The sequence below is a fragment of the Phyllobates terribilis genome, unplaced genomic scaffold, assembly GCF_046119375.1.
Source record: "Phyllobates terribilis strain yellow unplaced genomic scaffold, ASM4611937v1 Scaffold_211__1_contigs__length_3443825, whole genome shotgun sequence".
In the NCBI taxonomy this organism is placed as follows: Eukaryota; Metazoa; Chordata; class Amphibia; order Anura; family Dendrobatidae; genus Phyllobates; species Phyllobates terribilis.
In genome coordinates, this window is record NW_027362971.1 from 1,867,501 (window position 1) to 1,884,124 (window position 16,624).

Below are 16,624 nucleotides of genomic sequence, written 5' to 3' on the forward strand. Positions count from 1 at the left end.
CAGTCTTCCGAGTCTGGTGCAGGGCTACAATTTTGTTTCTGGTGTCCTTCGACAGCTCTTTGGTCTTCACCATAGTGGAGTTTGGTGTGTGACTGTTTTGAGGTCAATCTTTGACAGCGGCATTTAACAGCGCCGCGCTGGAAGCACGTCGCTTACCCCGCCCATCAGTGACCCCGTCACGTGATCGCGGGTCACTGATGGGTGGGCATGGCAACCCGGGGTCTGCCACAGACCCCTGTGGTTGTCATGAAAAGATTGCTATCAACGCCACCTAGTGGTCAGAGCTCATGGCACAGGAGCATTTCTCATGCATACAGGCGATCTGCTCATCGCCTGTTTGCAGTAGAAGCAATCAGAAAACTGCTGCTTCTAGTCTCCTATGGAGACTATTGAAGAATGCAGAAAGTGTAAAAAAATGTTTTTAAAAATATTAAAAAAAGATAAGTTTATATCACCCCCTTTTGCCCCATTCAAAATTTAAAAAAAAAGCACATACACATACAGTCATATGAAAAAGTTTGGGCACCCCTATTAATCTTAAGCTTAATGTTTTATAAAAATTGGTGTTTTTGCAACAGCTATTTCAGTTTGATATATGTAATAACTGTTGGACACAGTAATGTTTCTGCCTTGAAATGAGGTTTATTGTGCTAACAGAAAATGTGCAATCTGCATTCAAACAAAATTTGACCGGTGCATAAGTATGGGCACCCTTATCATTTTCTTGTTTTAAATACTCCTGCCTACTTTTTACTGACTTACTAAAGCACTTTTTTTGGTTTTGTAACCTCATTGAGCTTTGAACTTTATAGCCAGGTGTATGCAATCATGAGAAAAGCTACTTAAAGTGGCCACTTGCAAGTTGTTCTCCTGTTTGAATCTCCTCTGAAGAGTGGCATCATGGGCTCCTCAAAACAACTGTCAAATGATCTGAAAACAAAGATTATTCAACATAGTTGTTCAGGGGAAGGATACAAAAAGCTGTCTCAGAGATTTAACCTGTCAGTTTCCACTGTGAGGAACATAGTAAGGAAATGGAAGACCATAGGGACAGTTCTTGTTAAGGCCAGAAGTGTCAGGACAAGAAAAACATCAGAAAGGCAGAGAAGAAGAATGGTGAGATCAGTCAAGGACAATCCTCAGACCACCTCCAGAGAGCTGCAGCATCAACTTGCTGCAGATGGTGTCACTGTGCATCGGTCAACTATACAACGCACTTTGCACAAGGAGAAGCTGTATGGGAGAGTGATGCGAAAGAAGCCGTTTCTGCAAGCACGCCACAAACAGAGTCGGCTGAGGTATGCAAAAGCACATTTGAAGAAGCCTATTTCTTTTTGGAAGAAGGTCCTGTGGACTGATGAAACCAAGATTGAGTTGTTTGGTCATACAAAAAGGCGTTATGCATGGTGGCAAAAAAACACAGCATTCCAAGAAAAACACTTGCTACCCACAGTAAAATTTGGTGGAGGTTCCATCATGCTTTGGGGCTGTGTGGTCAATGCCGGCACTGGGAATCTTGTTAAAGTTGAGGGACGCATGGATTCCACTCAGTATCAGCAGATTCTTGGCAATAGTGTTCAAGAATCAGTGATAAAGTTGAAGTTACGCAGGGGATGGATCTTTCAGCAAGACAATGATCCAAAACACCGCTCCAAATCTACTCAGGCATTCATGCAGAGGAACAATTACAATGTTCTGGAATGGCCATCCCAGTCCCCAGACCTGAATATCATTGAACATCTGTGGGATCATTTGAAGAGGCTGTCCATGCTCGGCGACCATCAAACTTAACTGAACTGGAATTGTTTTGTAAAGAGGAATGGTCAAAAATACCTTCATCCAGGATCCAGGAACTCATTAAAAGCTACAGGAAGCGACTAGAGGCTGTTATTTTTGCAAAAGGAGGATCTACTAAATATTAATGTCACTTTTCTGGTGAGGTGCCCATACTTATGCACCTGTCAAATTTTGTTTGAATGCAGATTGCACATTTTCTGTTAGTACAATAAACCTCATTTCAAGGCAGAAACATTACTGTGTCCAACAGTTATTACATATATCAAACTGAAATAGCTGTTGCAAAAACACCAATTTTTATAAAACATTAAGCTTAAGATTAATAGGGGTGCCCAAACTTTTTCATATGACTGTATTTGGTATCGCTGCGTTCAGAATCGCCCGATCTATCAATATAAAAAAAAAGAATTAATCCGATCGGTAAACAGTGTAGCGAGAAAAAAAATCCAAACGTTAGAATTAAGTTTTTTTGGTCTCCGCAACATTGCAGTAAAATGCAATAAAGGGCGATCAAAACATCGGATTTATCCCAAAATGGTATTAATAAAAACGTCAGCTTGGCGCGCAAAAAATTTGCCCTCACCCAGCCCCAGATCACGAAAAATGGAGACGCTACGGGTCTCGGAAATTGGCGCCTTTTTTTTCAAGCAAATTTTGGATTTTTTCTTCACCACTTAAATAAAAAAAAAACTATACATGTTTGGTGTCTACGAACTCGTAATGACCTGGAGAATAATAATGGCAGGTCAGTTTTAGCATTTAGTGAACGTGGTAAAAAAAAAACAATTGCATTTTTTTTTGCAATTTCACCGCACTTGGAGTTTTTTTTCCGTTTTCCAGTACATGATATGGTAAAACCAGTGATGGTGTTTAAAAGTACAACTCATCCCGCAAAAAAATAAGCCCTCACATGGCCATATTGAATGAAAAATAAAAAAGTTCCGGCTCTGGGAAGAAGGGGAGCAAAAAACGAAAATGCAGAAACGGAAATTGCTCCAGTCATGAAGGGGTTAAAGAAGAAGTTACAGGTCTGTGAGAGGCAGAAATCTTGCTTGTTTGTAATTGACCAAATACTTATTTTCCACCAAAATGTAAAAAAAATGTATTTCCAAATCAGACAATGTGATTTTCAGGATTTGTTTTCTCATAGTTGAGGTCGACCTATGATGTTAATTACAGGCCTCTCTCATCTTTGTCCTTCCTTACAGAGAACGCGTCAAAGAGAAAATTGCACGAGACAAAGCGGAGCGAGCAAGAAGGGTGAGTGTGATGTGCTGATCCTAGACGTCCGACGGTAGCAATATGACCTCCATTCATTCTTACTAATCAATGAAGCCAGTAGTCTCTGGTCGCTGGAAAGGGAGACTTGCGAATCTGTTTCCTTCCAGGATCCTCGTCGTGGCTTTTGATCAGCCAGGGCTGAAGCGACGTGATCATTGAGACGAGAGACACAGATGACATCGCTGCACCGGGGATCTTGGACGATACGAGATTTGCGAGGCTCTAATCCAGCGGTCACAGAGCACTGACCTGCCCGATGGACCGAAGTCCTGTGAATCCATCTGCCCTTCTTCAGTGATCACAATCAGTATTCAGCGGATTTTCTTTTCCCTTTGCATTTTGTTCATTGTTAAAAAAAATGTGTGTGTATGTATATATAATCTCTATCGGAAGATCCTTTTAATGGTACCCTCTGTCGTAGTCTCTGTAATGTGCACTGAAGCTTAGTAAGAACTGCCTCCATGTGCTGCATCCTATTCAGCTTTCTCTTCTGATCTTTGTCTTAGTACGGAGGGTCCACATCAGATCCAATATCCCCCCCTGCAGAGTCGCCTCTGGCAGCCCCCGCGCCCTCCCCGTCGTCCCCCGTACAGGAGCCTCTCACCAAAAAGGAATACGATGAGTGCCGAATTCAGGTAAATGGGGGAAATAACCCAGGCTGATAATCCGCAGAGTAAATTGACAAACCGCAGTTATAGAATCTGTAAGACCGATCAATTTCCGCTGCAGATGAAGGTTCATAAAGTCTCATCCTCAAAGCTGAGGCTGTAATAAATACAGGGATTTTTTGGGACTGGAAAAAATGGATCCTCCTGGTGTGCACGTACCCTAATAGTCTTCTACGCCCTCAGGTTCGCCTTCTTGATGGCACAGCCCTGTCTCATACGTTTGGTGCCCGTGAACAACTGGCAGTCGTCCGCTTATATGTGGAACTAAACTGGCCTGGTGGTCCAGAGGGGCCTTTCAACCTTTTGACATCTTTTCCCCGGCGGGTCTTCACAGAGGAAGATATGGAGAAACCACTACAGGAACTTGGTGAGAAGTAATTTTAGTTTAGAACCCACTATTCACCCGCTTGGACTTCTAAGTAAACGTGCTTCATCGGAAATAATAGACCCCCTTATCATAGATACTGGGGGCATCAGCAAACCCAGGGATGGCCATCATTAAAAAACATCCATATTATTCTTCCTTAGAGGAAAACTTGGTTTACAGTCCGTTATTAGGGAGAGGCTATGCAGCTGGGACGTGGCCCTTGGAGAAAGGGGGCCCGTATTCTGGTTGGTCCCATGACCTTCGCTGTTAGGTGGAGCGAACATGTACTGAACAGAGGACCTGCTTCATTAGGAAGAATCGGACCAGGAGTCATGGAAAGGCGTAGAGGAGAGAGCAGACACCAGGACCTTCTACGTAGGGTGGGAAAACCCAGTACTACAATGGGGGTCCCTCTATTCTCACTGGTGGTGGCTATTTTAACCATTTGCGCTCAGCGGTTATATACCATCTATTATAGTCTGTCAATCATTCACATTTCTCACTGCATCCATGCCCATTTTTGATGCACTTTACTCCAAAATTGACCATTTGCATCACAATTTATAGCCATTATTGGCACATATGAGTTTGTAAAAATAGAATGAGAAGTAGATATTGTTTAAGGTTGAAAAAAGACATAAGGGAAGTTGTAGATTGATTTCAATTAAGTTCTCTCACTGCTCATATAGAAAAAGATTCATAGTCTCACTGCTTGTACGGTGAAAAGATTCAGTCTCATTACTCGTACGGTGAGGAAGCCGTAGTCTCGCGGTGAGGAAGCCGTAGTCTCGCGGTGAGGAAGCCGTAGTCTCGCGGCTCGTGCGGTGAGGAAGCCGTAGTCTGTGATGATGATTAAACCTTCTTTCCTCCAGAAGTAGAGGATGCCTCCTTGTCATTGTTGCAGACCTAGGAGTAAAAAGATCCCTCCTATATTTGTATATTTTTCCACCATGAGCATCCCCTGATTTGTTAGCTATGATCCGGACATATTTATCAGCTCTGACTCATGAAATGTCCCCTCTGTAGTTCCCTTTTAGCCAGTGTGAACGTTATCGGCTAAGGTGATGAAAGTTGTAACGAGACGATTGAGGTCATACATTTATTGTAGCCTGAGCTGTTGCTCACATTGCACCACCTTTAGGCTTTGTTAATATCTTTGCTGCTTTTATCTATTTTTATCTGTGATTATTGTAGCATTTTGTCTCTCGCCTGTTCTGATTGTTATGACTTTTCTCCAGGTTTGGTGCCTTCTGCAGTCTTGATTGTCGCTAAAAAATAAAACTGCACAAAGTTCTTTCCTGTATGAAATCAACCAAACAAATAAATGAAATGTGGAGAAAACCTGAAAACCGAGACCAACACGGAGGAAAATCAGCAAGTTGTGTTGTTAGGAGGATCACACAGACTGAGTCCCTCACCTCCTCGGAGTGTGATGTGCTAGATTAAGTATTGCCGGGGGAAATAAAGCCGTTGTGTGACACCCTGCCCTCTCGTCATGTCTGTTATAGTGGGTCATTATTGTAAGGTCAGCGAGGGATGAGAAGAACTGCCTGAAAATCCATCATGACCCATTGATTCTACCCTGACATCAAACACTTAAAGGGAACATGTCATCAGAAAATGACCCATTGTTTAATTCATGTTTTTGTTTTAATTTTTTTTTCCAATCGCAATCTTTGTAAAAAAAAAAAAAAAAATAGTAATCTTGTAGGTTTCACACCGGTCCGGTCACAAGAGTTTTTAGACTCTAACTTCCTGTTGTTTCAGGAAATAACACATGTACATAGCCACAATTCTCAGATCCAGAACTTATCCTCTGTAATGAAGTGTCTAAGGCGTGTGTGCAAAGGTTATTGTGAATGGTGGATCCTGTGTTATCTACTGTATATAGGTGTTATCAGTCTTTGTACAGGAGGAGGTGAGCTTTGACCTCTGCTGTCTATAGAGGCATTAACATTGAATCCACCATTCACAATAGGTGATGTCACAGCTCACCTCCTCCCCTTCCATTATAGCAATGACCTTTTACTAAGATTAGAGCATGCTCAGATAAGGCTTCTATGCAAACAAATAGGGTTAGAGTCCGTCCATTGCTGCTAATGTCCATGTGACCAACTGAGAGTAAGAGTCTAACATTAGGCCTTATGCCCAGTGTGTAAAATGTAAGATTTTTTTTTTTGCTTTTTAATATATTTTGTGATATAGAAAATAAAATAATAAAAAAAAAAAAAAACATTAAATCAGATTTAAACACAGGGTTATTTCCTTCTGACAAATTCCCTTTCAGTGCTGCGTCACTGATCTTTACATCCTGAAGTGTAACTGGTGCTGAACTTATCAGGGGTCTGCAGTATAAAGCAGGGGGCCGGTAATTCTCACAGGCATGAGAATGGATTTTTACCATCCAGGACAGACGGCTCTGCTGTTAGCAAAGGGGATAAAGGCCTGAGAGTTAACTGCTAACAGTGAAACTCAGCCCGAGATCCTCCATATGGTAAACAGTAAGACACCACTCGCCATAGGGGGCTTTTATAATACATTCACACATCCTATTAAATAATGCCAGTTACACTAACTCCATTCACCTGAGTAGCCTTCTAGGTAAAACATGGATAGGTCAGATCCTGGAGACTTTCTATGCGCCCGTACACCGCTCTGTGCATGCTGTCGTGCAGAAGTAGCGCGCTCCGGCTATCTGAGCAGCGCACATGCGGCAAGTGGTTAACACAATCGGTGGTGGTCTCAGACCACAGACCGACCCCCACTGATTTGCAGGATTAGAAAAAAAAGAAGAGACCCCCTTTAAGAAACCACAAACGATATTACATAGCGTTGGTTTATTGGTGCACTGTACATATCTTTATTATGTTGTTACAACGTGGAGGCCATAAAACAGTCCTGGATAAAGTGGCGGCTTTTTAACTTCCAGCCAAGGTGCATCAGTTCACTAGTCCCCGATGGCACAGAGACGTCCTGAACGCTCTGTCAGTAGAGGAGATGTAAAGGGAATCCCCCGTGAGGCCAAGACCACCCATGGTGGTAGCGCATCCAATGGCGTCACTGTGCAACCCACAACTGGTGGATGATTTTTTTCGGCTGCAGACGATCTCGCCTCATAGGCTTCAATCCAAGTTGAGCGCCACTGGTCTTTTAGCCGTCACATGGTCTCATGAGTGTCCGCCAACCCCAAAACTGACACCCCTGCACCATCTTGTCATGTTTGGCTCCTCATCTACTACACATCCATTATGTCACCCCCATGGCATCTGCGAGACCACTGCCGGCCAACGGGAAGTCATGAATTAATAACAGAGTGGTGCGATGTCCGTTCCCTGCCGGATGCGCCATCATCGGATCGGACTCTACTTAGGGGGCGGTGAACCTTGCGGCCTCGCTAGAATTGTTATTCCAAATGCTGCCAAACCTGAGAGAGAAAAGAAAACACACTGATCATCACTTAAAAGGGTTGTCCATTTAAAGGCATATTCTCACTTTTTGCAGGAGAGGGGATAATTTTCCAAAATCGCTGGGGATCCGACAGCCATGGTCTACAGCGATCCTCAGAATCGGTACTCTGACTAATGGCTATTTTGGGACATCGATGCGAGAATTATTTTATCCCAAACTAAAAATAAACTAATAGCTTCTAAAAATCCCTTTTGGCCCATAATCATCAAAATCATTTATTTATTGGACCCCCGGTGATCACTAAATCTGGGGTCTGGTGCCCCATGCGCTCCCATCAATGTCTATGGGAGTGACGGAGATAACAGCGCTCCAAAGATTGGGGGCAGTAATGTGCATGTGTCACCACCGCTCTTCCCCTTCAGAAAGGGGAGCATCGGACCCCAATGCCTGTGATTAGGTGATGATTTTCACAGTACACCCCCCTTTAAATCCGTACTGACAAACACTGTAAAGGTACATGGGCCAAAAATGGGGACAGGAGCCGAGTCTGCTCCATACATGGTGGGTGCCGGCTGTATAATACAGCCAGGACCTGCATCTAGCAGCTGCAATCGGAGCCGGCTCTGATCACTGCTGTTTAACCACTTAAGTGCTGCGATCTTAGTGTGTGTGGTGTCCATTTTGGAGCCACGGCAGCTGGGGGGCGCACTGAAGGCCCTCATCACCACTAGCTTTCCATTCTTATGAAGCTGATAATACAGGTTCAAGTCCACTAGGAAGACTAAAAAAAAATTTTGAATCACCCCTTTTCCTTTGAAAGAAAAAGAAATCAAGAGAATTAAAAAAAATAAATAAATCCTGCTCGTTATCGCCATGTAAAATTAATTAACCCATATGCTAAACACCATAAAGAAAACATAGAAATCACAGCAATAGAATTGCAGGGATTATTTCAGTCTCTGTATCCACCACCTCATGCAAAAAATAACATTGGATGTAGCCAAAATGAAAACAATTAAAACTACAGCTCGTCACACGAGGAACGACAGCGACATCGGCGGGAAAATCAAAAACATTACGTATCTCAGAAGATGATGGCACAAAATAAACTCGTTTTTAAGCCACTAGAATATATATTTATTAAAAAAAAACTATTCTACTTGCCACTATTCTCATCTGATTGGCTGCCACTACTCACTATTCTCATCTGATTGGCTGCCACTACCCTCTAGTCTCCTCTCATTGGCAGCCACTACCCGCTATTCTCATCTCATTGGCTGCCACTACCCGCTATTCTCATCTCATTGGCTGCCACTACTCGCTATTCTCCTCTCATTGGCTGCCACTACTCGCTATTCTCATCTCATTGGCGGCCACTACTCGCTAGTCTCATCTCATTGGCTGCCACTACTCGCTAGTCTCATCTCATTGGCTGCCACTACTCGCTAGTCTCCTCTCATTGGCTGCCACTACTCGCTATTCTCCTCTCATTGGCTGCCACTACTCGCTATTCTCCTCTCATTGGCTGCCACTACTCGCTAGTCTCATCTCATTGGCTGCCACTACTCGCTAGTCTCATCTCATTGGCTGCCACTACCCTCTATTCTCCTCTCATTGGCTGCCACTACTCGCTAGTCTCCTCTCATTGGCTGCCACTACTCGCTAGTCTCCTCTCATTAGCTGCCACTACTCGCTAGTCTCCTCTCATTGGCTGCCACTATTCGCTAGTCTCCTCTCATTGGCTGCCACTACTCGCTAGTCTCATCTCATTGGCTGCCACTACTCGCTAGTCTCCTCTCATTGGCTGCCACTACTCGCTAGTCTCATCTCATTGGCTGCCACTACTCGCTAGTCTCATCTCATTGGCGGCCACTACTCGCTAGTCTCATCTCATTGGCTGCCACTACTCGCTAGTCTCATCTCATTGGCTGCCACTACTCGCTAGTCTCATCTCATTGGCTGTCCCTAGTCTCATCTCATCGGCTGCCACTACCCGCTAATCTCATCTCATCGGCTGCCACTACCCGCTAATCTCATCTCATTGGCTGCCACTACTCGCTAGTCTCATCTCATTGGCTGCCACTACTCGCTAGTCTCATCTCATTGGCTGTCCCTAGTCTCATCTCATCGGCTGCCACTACCCTCTAATCTCATCTCATTGACTGCCACTACCCTCTATTCTCCTCTCATTGGCTGCCACTACTCGCTAGTCTCCTCTCATTGGCTGCCACTACTCGCTAGTCTCCTCTCATTGGCTGCCACTACTCGCTAGTCTCCTCTCATTGGCAGCCACTACCCGCTATTCTCATCTCATTAGCTGCCACTACTCGCTATTCTCCTCTCACTGGCTGCCACTACTCGCTATTCTCCTCTCATTGGCTGCCACTACTCGCTAGTCTCCTCTCATTGGCTGCCACTACTCGCTAGTCTCATCTCATTGGCTGCCACTACCCGCTAATCTCATCTCATTGACTGCCACTACCCTCTATTCTCCTCTTATTGGCTGCCACTACTCGCTAGTCTCCTCTCATTGGCTGCCACTACTCGCTAGTCTCCTCTCATTAGCTGCCACTACTCGCTAGTCTCCTCTCATTGGCTGCCACTACTCGCTAGTCTCCTCTCATTGGCTGCCACTACTCGCTAGTCTCCTCTCATTGGCTGCCACTACTCGCTAGTCTCATCTCATTGGCTGCCACTACTCACTAGTCTCCTCTCATTGGCTGCCACTACTCGCTAGTCTCATCTCATTGGCTGCCACTACTCGCTAGTCTCATCTCATTGGCGGCCACTACTCGCTAGTCTCATCTCATTGGCTGCCACTACTCGCTAGTCTCATCTCATTGGCTGCCACTACTCGCTAGTCTCCTCTCATTGGCTGCCACTACTCGCTATTCTCCTCTCATTGGCTGCCACTACTCGCTATTCTCCTCTCATTGGCTGCCACTACTCGCTATTCTCCTCTCATTGGCTGCCACTACTCGCTAGTCTCATCTCATTGGCTGTCCCTAGTCTCATCTCATCGGCTGCCACTACCCGCTAATCTCATCTCATTGACTGCCACTACCCTCTATTCTCTCATTGGCTGCCACTACTCGCTAGTCTCCTCTCATTGGCTGCCACTACTCGCTAGTCTCCTCTCATTGGCAGCCACAACCCGCTATTCTCATCTCATTAGCTGCCACTACTCGCTATTCTCCTCTCACTGGCTGCCACTACTCGCTATTCTCCTCTCATTGGCTGCCACTACTCGCTAGTCTCCTCTCATTGGCTGCCACTACTCGCTAGTCTCATCTCATTGGCTGCCACTACCCGCTAATCTCATCTCATTGACTGCCACTACCCTCTATTCTCCTCTCATTGGCTGCCACTACTCGCTAGTCTCCTCTCATTGGCTGCCACTACTCGCTAGTCTCCTCTCATTAGCTGCCACTACTCGCTAGTCTCCTCTCATTGGCTGCCACTACTCGCTATTCTCCTCTCACTGGCTGCCACTACTCGCTATTCTCCTCTCACTGGCTGCCACTACTCGCTATTCTCCTCTCATTGGCTGCCACTACTCGCTAGTCTCCTCTCATTGGCTGCCACTACTCGCTAGTCTCCTCTCATTGGCAGCCACTACCCGCTATTCTCATCTCATTAGCTGCCACTACTCGCTATTCTCTCACTGGCTGCCACTACTCGCTATTCTCCTCTCATTGGCTGCCACTACTCGCTAGTCTCCTCTCATTGGCTGCCACTACTCGCTAGTCTCCTCTCATTGGCTGCCACTACTCGCTAGTCTCATCTCATTGGCTGCCACTACCCGCTAATCTCATCTCATTGACTGCCACTACCCTCTATTCTCCTCTCATTGGCTGCCACTACTCGCTAGTCTCCTCTCATTGGCTGCCACTACTCGCTAGTCTCCTCTCATTAGCTGCCACTACTCGCTAGTCTCCTCTCATTGGCTGCCACTACTCGCTAGTCTCCTCTCATTGGCTGCCACTACTCGCTAGTCTCATCTCATTGGCTGCCACTACTCACTAGTCTCCTCTCATTGGCTGCCACTACTCGCTAGTCTCATCTCATTGGCGGCCACTACTCGCTAGTCTCATCTCATTGGCGGCCACTACTCGCTAGTCTCATCTCATTGGCGGCCACTACTCGCTAGTCTCATCTCATTGGCTGCCACTACTCGCTAGTCTCATCTCATTGGCTGCCACTACTCGCTAGTCTCATCTCATTGGCTGTCCCTAGTCTCATCTCATCGGCTGCCACTACCCGCTAATCTCATCTCATTGACTGCCACTACCCTCTATTCTCCTCTCATTGGCTGCCACTACTCGCTAGTCTCCTCTCATTGGCTGCCACTACTCGCTAGTCTCATCTCATTGGCTGCCACTACTCGCTAGTCTCATCTCATTGGCTGCCACTACTCGCTAGTCTCATCTCATTGGCTGCCACTACTCGCTAGTCTCATCTCATTGGCGGCCACTACTCGTTAGTCTCATCTCATTGGCGGCCACTACTCGCTAGTCTCATCTCATTGGCGGCCACTACTCGCTAGTCTCATCTCATTGGCTGCCACTACTCGCTAGTCTCATCTTATTGGCGGCCACTACTCGCTAGTCTCATCTCATTGGTTGTCCCTAGTCTCATCTCATCGGCTGCCACTACCCGCTAATCTCATCTCATTGACTGCCACTACCCTCTATTCTCCTCTCATTGGCTGCCACTACTCGCTAGTCTCCTCTCATTGGCTGCCACTACTCGCTAGTCTCCTCTCATTGGCAGCCACTACCCGCTATTCTCCTCTCATTAGCTGCCACTACTCGCTATTCTCATCTCATTGGCTGCCACTACCCGCTATTCTCATCTCATTAGCTGCCACTACTCGCTATTCTCCTCTCATTGGCTGCCACTACTCGCTATTCTCCTCTCATTGGCTGCCACTACTCGCTATTCTCCTCTCATTGGCTGCCACTACTCGCTATTCTCCTCTCATTGGCTGCCACTACTCGCTATTCTCCTCTCATTGGCTGCCACTACTCGCTAGTCTCATCTCATTGGCTGCCACTACCCGCTAGTCCTGCCACTACTCGCTAGTCTCCTCTCATTAGCTGCCACTACTCGCTAGTCTCCTCTCATTGGCTGCCACTACTCGCTAGTCTCCTCTCATTGGCTGCCACTACTCGCTAGTCTCCTCTCATTGGATGCCACTACTCGCTAGTCTCATCTCATTGGCTGCCACTACTCGCTAGTCTCATCTCATTGGCTGCCACTACTCGCTAGTCTCATCTCATTGGCGGCCACTACTCGCTAGTCTCATCTCATTGGCTGCCACTACTCGCTAGTCTCATCTCATTGGCTGCCACTACTCGCTAGTCTCCTCTCATTGGCTGCCACTACTCGCTAGTCTCATCTCATTGGCTGCCACTACTCGCTAGTCTCATCTCATTGGCTGCCACTACTCGCTAGTCTCATCTCATTGGCGGCCACTACTCGCTAGTCTCATCTCATTGGCTGCCACTACTCGCTAGTCTCATCTCATTGGCTGTCCCTAGTCTCATCTCATCGGCTGCCACTACCCGCTAATCTCATCTCATTGACAGCCACTACCCTCTATTCTCCTCTCATTGGCTGCCACTACTCGCTAGTCTCCTCTCATTGGCTGCCACTACTCGCTAGTCTCCTCTCATTGGCTGCCACTACTCGCTAGTCTCCTCTCATTGGCTGCCACTACTCGCTAGTCTCCTCTCATTGGCTGCCACTACTCGCTAGTCTCCTCTCATTGGCTGCCACTACTCGCTAGTCTCCTCTCATTGGCTGCCACTACTCGCTAGTCTCCTCTCATTGGCTGCCACTACTCGCTAGTCTTCTCTCATTGGCTGCCACTACTCGCTAGTCTCCTCTCATTGGCTGCCACTACTCGCTAGTCTCCTCTCATTGGCTGCCACTACTCGCTAGTCTCATCTCATTGGCTGCCACTACTCGCTAGTCTCATCTCATTGGCTGCCACTACTCGCTAGTCTCATCTCATTGGCTGCCACTACTCGCTAGTCTCATCTCATTGGCTGCCACTACTCGCTAGTCTCATCTCATTGGCTGCCACTACTCGCTAGTCTCATCTCATTGGCTGCCACTACTCGCTAGTCTCATCTCATTGGCTGCCACTACTCGCTAGTCTCATCTCATTGGCTGCCACTACCCGCTAATCTCATCTCATTGGCTGCCACTACCCGCTAATCTCATCTCATTGGCTGCCACTACTCGCTAGTCTCATCTCATTGGCTGCCACTACCTGCTAATCTCATCTCATTGGCTGCCACTACTCGCTAGTCTCATCTCATTGGCTGCCACTACTCGCTATTCTCATCTCATTGGCTGCAACTACCTGCTAATCTCATCTCATTGGCTGCTACTACTCGCTAGTCTCATCTCATTGGCTGCCACTACCCGCTAATCTCATCTCATTGACTGCCACTACCCTCTATTCTCCTCTCATTGCCTGCCACTACTCGCTAGTCTCCTCTCATTGGCTGCCACTACCCGCTAATCTCATCTCATTGACTGCCACTACCCTCTATTCTCCTCTCATTGCCTGCCACTACTTGCTAGTCTCCTCTCATTGGCTGCCACTACTCGCTAGTCTCCTCTCATTGGCTGCCACTACTCGCTAGTCTCCTCTCATTGGCTGCCACTACTCGCTAGTCTCCTCTCATTGGCTGCCACTACTCGCTAGTCTCCTCTCATTGGCTGCCACTACCTGCTAATCTCATCTCATTGGCTGCCACTACTCGCTAGTCTCATCTCATTGGCTGCCACTACTCGCTAGTCTCATCTCATTGGCTGCCACTACTCGCTAGTCTCATCTCATTGGCTGCCACTACCCGCTAATCTCATCTCATTGGCTGCCACTACCCGCTAATCTCATCTCATTGGCTGCCACTACTCGCTAGTCTCATCTCATTGGCTGCCACTACCCGCTAATCTCATCTCATTGACTGCCACTACCCTCTATTCTCCTCTCATTGCCTGCCACTACTCGCTAGTCTCCTCTCATTGGCTGCCACTACTCGCTAGTCTCCTCTCATTGGCTGCCACTACTCGCTAGTCTCCTCTCATTGGCTGCCACTACTCGCTAGTCTCCTCTCATTGGCTGCCACTACTCGCTAGTCTCCTCTCATTGGCTGCCACTACCTGCTAATCTCATCTCATTGGCTGCCACTACTCGCTAGTCTCATCTCATTGGCTGCCACTACTCGCTAGTCTCATCTCATTGGCTGCCACTACTCGCTAGTCTCATCTCATTGGCTGCCACTACCCGCTAATCTCATCTCATTGGCTGCCACTACCCGCTAATCTCATCTCATTGGCTGCCACTACTCGCTAGTCTCATCTCATTGGCTGCCACTACTCGCTAGTCTCATCTCATTGGCTGCCACTACCTGCTAATCTCATCTCATTGGCTGCCACTACTTGCTAGTCTCATCTCATTGGCTGCCACTACTCGCTATTCTCATCTCATTGGTTGCCACTACTCGCTATTCTCATCTCATTGGCTGCCACTACTCGCTAGTCTCATCTCATTGGCTGCCACTATTCGCTAGTCTCATCTCATTGGCTGCCACTACTCGCTAATCTCACCTCATTGGCTGCCACTACTCGCTAGTCTCATCTCATTGGCTGCCATCGTTCAACAACCGCCAATACTCTCCTCTAAATGGCTATCGCTCCTGCACTGTCTACATCTCTACTGTGATTGGCTGTCATCAGCCTCTTTTATAGCTTACCCATAGCAAACATGATCTGAGCCATGGTGCCCATTGAGGTCATGTTTCCCACCACACGTTTGCGAGCATTAGCGTACACGTATCCGCCGGCTCCGATCAGGCTGCCCCCGCACAATAATCTACAGGTAAAGCAATTCTCCAAAGTCCGCGGCGAGATCGGAGACTCCCGGCTGCCGGAGGAGGACATGACTGACAGCGGAAGTGATACCGGAAGTAGTGTGCGGCTGAAAGTCACCCGGCTCTGACCACGCCCCCGCAGCTCGTGACTGCTCAGCCCCGCCTCCCCCGTGTCTGTGCGCCTCACTCCCGGTGCCGCACTGTGCTCATTCACATGCTGCAGATTTCTCACGTTTTCATTATAATTTTCTGCAAAACGTTCTTTTCCGTCAGCCGTGTAAGGATTTATTATTTTTAAGCTTTGAATGACGGTCGGGTGAAAGAACAAAAAAAAATGTCAAGTTTGTATATTTTTTTTAGTTTAAAAAAATTCTGAACTTTGTGAAAAAAAGAAAAATTGTTGTCGGTTGTCGTTTCCCAGATCTTTACTTTTTTATTTTTCTGTCTATGGACCTGTGCAAGGGCGAGTGTGGGGGGGGGTTGTTTTTTGTGTGCTGAGCATTTTTTTCTAATTTAATTAATTTAATTAATTTTTATTATTTTTTTGTCTTATTGTTTTTACTGCATTTTTTGGGGAAGTGCAGCGAGTGGGTAAGCTAGTGTAGTGTTAGTGTACGTGTTTACCTTACAAAATGACATGGCTGAGTGCCTGCGGCTGCCTGGCCCCTTCCTCCGCCTGCAGGCATTCAGCACAGTGACGGCCGGGCACAGGCACACAGGGGAGCAGTGTCAGTCACTCCCTCTGCCTGCGCTCTGGCCGTCGTTCCCTCCACGCTATGGGGCCTGTGAGCCAGTAGGGGCCCCCGCCCTTCATCACAAGTTCAACTGTATTGGCATCCTGGATTTTTATACTATATAGAGGACTATGGGGAGTGCATTATACTGTATGGAGGACTATGGGGAGTGCATTATACTGTATGGAGGACTATGGGGAGTGCATTATACTCTATGGAGGACTATGGGGCACATTATACTGTGTAGAGGACTATGGGGCATATTATATTATATGGAGGCCTATGGGGTGCATTATACTGTATGGAGGACTATGAGGAGTGCATTATACTCTATGGAGGGCTATGGAGAGTGCATTATACTATATGGAGGACTATGGGGTGCATTATACTATATGGAGGACCATGGAGAGTGAATTATACTCTATGGAGGACTATGGGGTGCATTACACTCTATGGAGTACCAAAAGGAATGCATTATAC

At 46.8% G+C, this 16,624-nt stretch overlaps 1 protein-coding gene and 1 long non-coding RNA gene across 2 annotated transcripts in view; one reads left to right on the plus strand and one right to left on the minus strand.

Annotated features, from left to right (window-relative positions):
* LOC141213732 (UBX domain-containing protein 1-like) overlaps positions 1 to 5,598 on the plus strand; it is an 18,804-nt gene extending 13,206 nt beyond the window's left edge. The window contains exons 7-10 of the mRNA XM_073665320.1: positions 3,006 to 3,057; positions 3,585 to 3,713; positions 3,930 to 4,113; positions 5,352 to 5,598. Of these exons, the coding sequence (XP_073521421.1) occupies positions 3,006 to 3,057; positions 3,585 to 3,713; positions 3,930 to 4,113; positions 5,352 to 5,392 (406 nt within the window). The 3' untranslated portion in view covers positions 5,393 to 5,598. The remainder of the gene's footprint in view (positions 1 to 3,005; positions 3,058 to 3,584; positions 3,714 to 3,929; positions 4,114 to 5,351) is intronic.
* Positions 5,599 to 6,935: 1,337 nt separating this feature from the next.
* On the minus strand, positions 6,936 to 15,554 carry LOC141213724 (uncharacterized). The gene is made up of 2 exons (XR_012283086.1): positions 15,294 to 15,554; positions 6,936 to 7,537 (listed from the first exon to the last, which is right to left on the minus strand). It is a non-coding gene; the product is annotated as an uncharacterized lncRNA (long non-coding RNA).
* Positions 15,555 to 16,624: the final 1,070 nt, after the last annotated feature.